This window comes from Rhincodon typus, unplaced genomic scaffold (assembly GCF_021869965.1).
Source record: "Rhincodon typus isolate 14 unplaced genomic scaffold, sRhiTyp1.1 hic_rhity00008221, whole genome shotgun sequence".
Classification (NCBI taxonomy): Eukaryota; Metazoa; Chordata; class Chondrichthyes; order Orectolobiformes; family Rhincodontidae; genus Rhincodon; species Rhincodon typus.
The window spans coordinates 637-5,668 of NW_025973859.1; the positions used below are offsets into that span (position 1 = coordinate 637).

A 5,032-nucleotide genomic window follows, 5' to 3' on the forward strand; every position below is an offset into this window, starting at 1 on the left:
TGAGTTTGGGCAGTGGAGGTATTCTAGGATCTTACTGGACAGATGAACTAACATGAAGCAAAAGGTCTTTCTCATCCATAATTTTCTTGTGATGTACAACAGTGTGCTGTACAACCACATCATAAATTTCTATAGGAACTGTATGTATAAAATGTGGAATTAGAACATTAAATGGAAAAGTTGGGAATGTTTAAAAAAGATCAGTGTACAACTTTAAGATAAGGGTTGAATTACAAGCATGTTTTGGTTCAACTAACTCTCATTCTCTAACACTCCTTCACTTTGTCTCCAATTCCAATGTGAGAACAACTAGTCACTAGAAAAAAAAAGCATCAACAATTGGTCCTTGTAAAGAAACAGTGCATTTTCTTTTACTAGATTACATTAATACACTTTCTGCAGTGTAATTCTGCAGTACTGCATAAAATATCATTTGTAATTGTCTTTGTTTTTATGTAAATCTATTTACACGTTCTTGTTTGATATTACAGTAAGAAAATATATTAAATGACTGAAACCTTCTGGCAAAAGCAATTACCTTCTTATTTGATATTTACAATGACCAACATTTAAAGAAACATCATCTGACCATTTACCCGTTGCAAGCTGGCAACTTTCAGGCACAGGGCCTGGGCTTTCACTTGGAGACAGCCACAAAGTCTTTCCAAAGAGTCACCTCCAGTGTCCTTAATATTTCAGCTACACAGTACCTTGTAATGAAAATTAAACCCATCACAACAAGGATTAATATGAGACAACAGGAACATTCTATGGAGTGCTTCCATATTTTACCCTGCCATTAGTTACTTCTAAGAATTTATTTGGAATGTTAAACTTGTGCAAGCAGAAGCTACTGAAATCCAGTCCTAGGCAGCAAGTGGCTAAGACACTGACTGTTTCTTGATTATGTTGAATATATTATGAAGTGCGCTTTGACAACAGACCATCCTCTAGGTTGTTTTTCCAGAGATCTCTAGTGCTGCGCATGCCGAGATGGTGATGGTGGTTCAAGTTTCCGTGACAAAGCTGTCAAAATCATCATGAACTTTTCATAACGTTCAGTTTGGTTAACTTGTGCTCCTTTGCTTCCCCACAGCAGCCTCATTGCAAACTCTGTCTGAAATGTCTCAAGAAGTTCTTCATCTGACTCGAAACCTAAGAATAAAGAAATAAGGACATTCAAAAACGTAGGGTATGAATGAGTATCAAAGAAAGCAGTGGAAGTAACAACTGTGCAACAATTCAAGATACAGTTAGACGATGTAAAAGGATCCAGTGCCTATCTATGGAAGGATAAATTTATTGGGGAGAGGAATGTCAAGCCCAATCTGCTTAGTCTTTGTTGACCTTTGTTGTTAATAAATAGTTTTATCTAGTGATAACGTGCATTATTTTGTCCTGTTTATGCATATTTATGGACAATTTTTTTCTGTATACAGTTGTTGGAAGTGTGAATTCAGAATTGGCAGGCACCCAGGCATTTTGATCCGTGGTGAACAAGGGGACAAAGTCAGACGTCACACGATGCCAGGTTATAGTCCAATATGTTTATTTAAAATCGCAAGCTTTTGGGGTGCTGCCCCTTCATCAGGTTCCCTTTTTATTCTTTTATGGAATGGGCGGAACAGCCGGCATTAACTGCCCATCTTTGAATGCTGTTGAGAAGGTAGTGGTGAGCCACCTTCTTAAATTGCTGCAGTCAATCTGCTTTAGCTATACCCACAGTGATTTGCTTTAGGCTTTTCTGTAATGATTTGATACAACTCTAGGCAGCATTTCTGGAGCAGTTACAAATCAGTTATACTGTGTGCTTCAGGACATAACAAAGGCCAGACCAAGATGGGATAGCAGATTTCTTTTCTTCAAGGAAATGTCGTGGTCATGAATACTGGGACTAGCTTCCTAATGCTAGATTTATTCCATAATGGGATTTGAACCGGTGTTCTCAAAGAATTAACACGGGCTTCTGGATTACTAATCTGGTAACATTACCATAATGTCACCATGGTGTACTTGCACGGATAAATTGTTCTCAAAGTAGCAGTTTATCTCAGTCTGAACAGCTGGCATCACCAGTTTCCAGTGCTGATAAGAATGGTCTAGCAGGGCTAACAGGGCTGGTAAAGGAGTCTCAGTTCACAACATTTTCTATCAAAAACAATTCAGGAATTGCTTGGTAAAGTTCAGAGTAAAGTTATTTAAAATATGCAGCTCAAACAAACTGAGAATGTAGAACTCATTCAAGCTGGTTACTTAAGAAAACATTGTGCTGACCTTTGCTGTATAGCAGTTGTTCATAACGTAGCAATTCCAGAACCTAATAGCTTTCGTGCAGCATTCAATTAAACTAATATTATTACAAGATTCAGTTTCATCAGCACTTATCAAAATTCTCTCAGTCTGAGTTCAAATCAGTCGACTGCGATGTTTTCTCCATTCAATGGCCAAGACCCTCACCTGCAAGAATCCGTTTTGCATTAGCTTCGTACACTGCAGCATTGTACGTGAAGATGCGAGCATTTTCCAGGTGTTTGAGCATTATTTCACAGCCCTCATCAATGCTCTCCCATAACTCAGTCGCCTCAAAGGTAACAAACTCCCGCTCCATAAGAGTAATGAGAGGCATGAGGTATGGAATTGTTGTCTTACTGAGTGGGATCTCCTCTAAAGGGGATAAACAGGAAAAAAAAAACACCATCTAGCAGAATGCAACAATGTGTTAAATAAAAACAGAAATTGCTGGAAAAAAGCAGCAGGTTGGACAACATCTGTGGAGAGGTTCGGGTCCAGTGACCCTTCTTCAGAAGGTTAACTCAGCTTTCTCTCCGTAGATACTGCTAGACTTACTGAGTTTTTCCAATAATTTTGCAGTTCTTTGGTTTTTTTGTGTAATGTGTTAAATAACATGCTTTAAGCTGCTTTCAAAATGATACTTAGAATTCTATTTCATACTTCTTGTAATTTTGTATAAAGATTTCACCACAGTAGTTTTATAATTAATTGTAATAATAAATACTACAAATACCTTCACCTCCCCCAATTTTCTCCGAAGAAACTGACTACCAATAGGTGTGTGCAAGGTAAATGATAGCTCACCAGTACTTATTCTTTACTTTAGAACCTAGGCAGCAAACAGTCAGACAGCTATTCAATCAGCAAGGCCTGATCCTACACTCAGCTAATATCAAAGCATTGCTTGCAAACAAGTCAGCAACACAAATTACACCTGATTTTTCTCCACTCCTTCCTTAGGTAAGAAAAGATGTTGGAGCTTTCCTGGTTTTCGTGTTTATGTTTGTGAACTGACAACTAACATTCATTTTACTAACTCTATTTTGGCCTGCACTGCACTATGAGATTATGTGAAGCAGATTCATACAGGTGGAAAACTTTAATTAAAGACTGACTTGCATTTAAAGATCTTTTATTGATTCACAAAATTTGATCAGCAATGGCAAGACCAGCATTTATTGCCCACCTCCTTGAGAAGGTGGTGGTGACCAACTTTCTTGAACCACTGCAGTACATGTGGTGTATGGACATCAACAGTGCTGTCAGGGAGGGAGTGCCAGGATGTTGCAATCCACAGAGATATTTCTAGTTACAATCCACAGAGATATTTCCAGTTACAATCCACAGAGATATTTCTAGTTGCAATCCACAGAGATATTTCTAGTCAGGATGGTGGGTGGATTGAAGAGGAACCTGCAAATGATTTTCCCATCTGCTTGCTGCCTTTGTCCTTCTAGGTGGTAAAGGTCATGGGTTTGGAAGATGCTGTTGAAGAAGCCTTGGTGAGTTATGGTAGTGCATCTTGTAGATGCTACACATTGCCGTCACTGTGGGTTCATGATGGTTTTAATGAATGTTTAACATGTTGGATGGGCTGCTTTGTCTTGGATGGTGTTGAGCTTCTTGTTGGTACTGCATCCACCCAGGCAACCAGAGAATATTCTGTCATACTTCTAACTTGTGCCTTAGATGATTTTAAAGCTTTTGGGATTAATTTTTATTTATGCCATTCACAATCACTGCGCATTCCATTTCAACTTACACTGACGGCCTTTTGAAGTGTCATCAACATTGTAGGAGTGTTGTAACTAATTTTTACAAGCAAGCTCCCTTAAACAGCAATGGGGTACTGACCATATAATTTGTTATTTCATATTGATTGAAAGATAAGTATCGGCCAAGACACAAGGAAAAACGCCCAAGTTGGAAATAGTGCTCTGGGATCTTTTACATCAGCCTCAAGGGTAGACAGGTTACAATTTAACTTTTCATCTGAAAGTTGACATCTGACAGTACAGCACTCATTCACCTCACCACTGCATTGGAGAGTCAACTAGATTGTTCTACTCCAACTGACTCTGAAACTACAATCCTTGTGATTCAGAGACAAGTATAGTAACAACTATGCTGCAGTTGATGAGAACGAAGCCAAGATTTAAGGCAGTGTTAGGAACTAAAGTCTCCCACATTGTTTTAAATTGCATCAGATTAAATTGTTTGCTGCTTCCTGCATGAATCATTCTAAACTCTTACCTCTTCCCTCGTTTAGCGCTTTGATGCATGGTTTAAGTGTCTTCTCATAAATAATGGCACTTTCAGTGTGTGTACGTCGCAGCACTGTCCAAGTTTCTTCTAACCGTGTAATCTATGCAGATTTGAAAAGTAACATGAGAACAGTACTTGTGTTGTATGAACAGGTGCCTCTCACAATAACTGCAGCAAATAACCAACACCAGCATAAATTCAAATTACTTATCTCTGTTCAAATCCACGACATGCCTCCAGTACTTTCCTGCTATTGTGAGGCACAGTTAGACACTGTCCACAGAGTTAGGCACTCCACAAACACACACACAGGCACACACACACACACTCCACAAACACACACACAGACACACCACAAACACACACAGGCTACACACACACACTCCACAAACACACACACACAGGCTACACACACACACTCCACAAACACACACACACACACACACTCCACAAACACACACACACACACACACAC

The 5,032-nt window shown here is 39.1% G+C and overlaps 1 protein-coding gene across 1 annotated transcript in view; it reads right to left on the reverse strand.

The window, feature by feature from the left end:
• Positions 1-349: 349 nt before the first annotated feature.
• Positions 350-5,032, reverse strand: part of LOC125482281 (breast cancer anti-estrogen resistance protein 3 homolog) — a 6,341-nt gene continuing 1,658 nt past the window's right edge. Inside the window, exons 2-4 of the mRNA XM_048594329.1 lie at positions 4,546-4,657; positions 2,458-2,664; positions 350-1,155 (exon numbers count right to left, since the gene is read on the reverse strand). Coding sequence (XP_048450286.1) covers positions 974-1,155; positions 2,458-2,664; positions 4,546-4,657 — 501 coding nt within the window. The 3' untranslated portion in view covers positions 350-973. The remainder of the gene's footprint in view (positions 1,156-2,457; positions 2,665-4,545; positions 4,658-5,032) is intronic.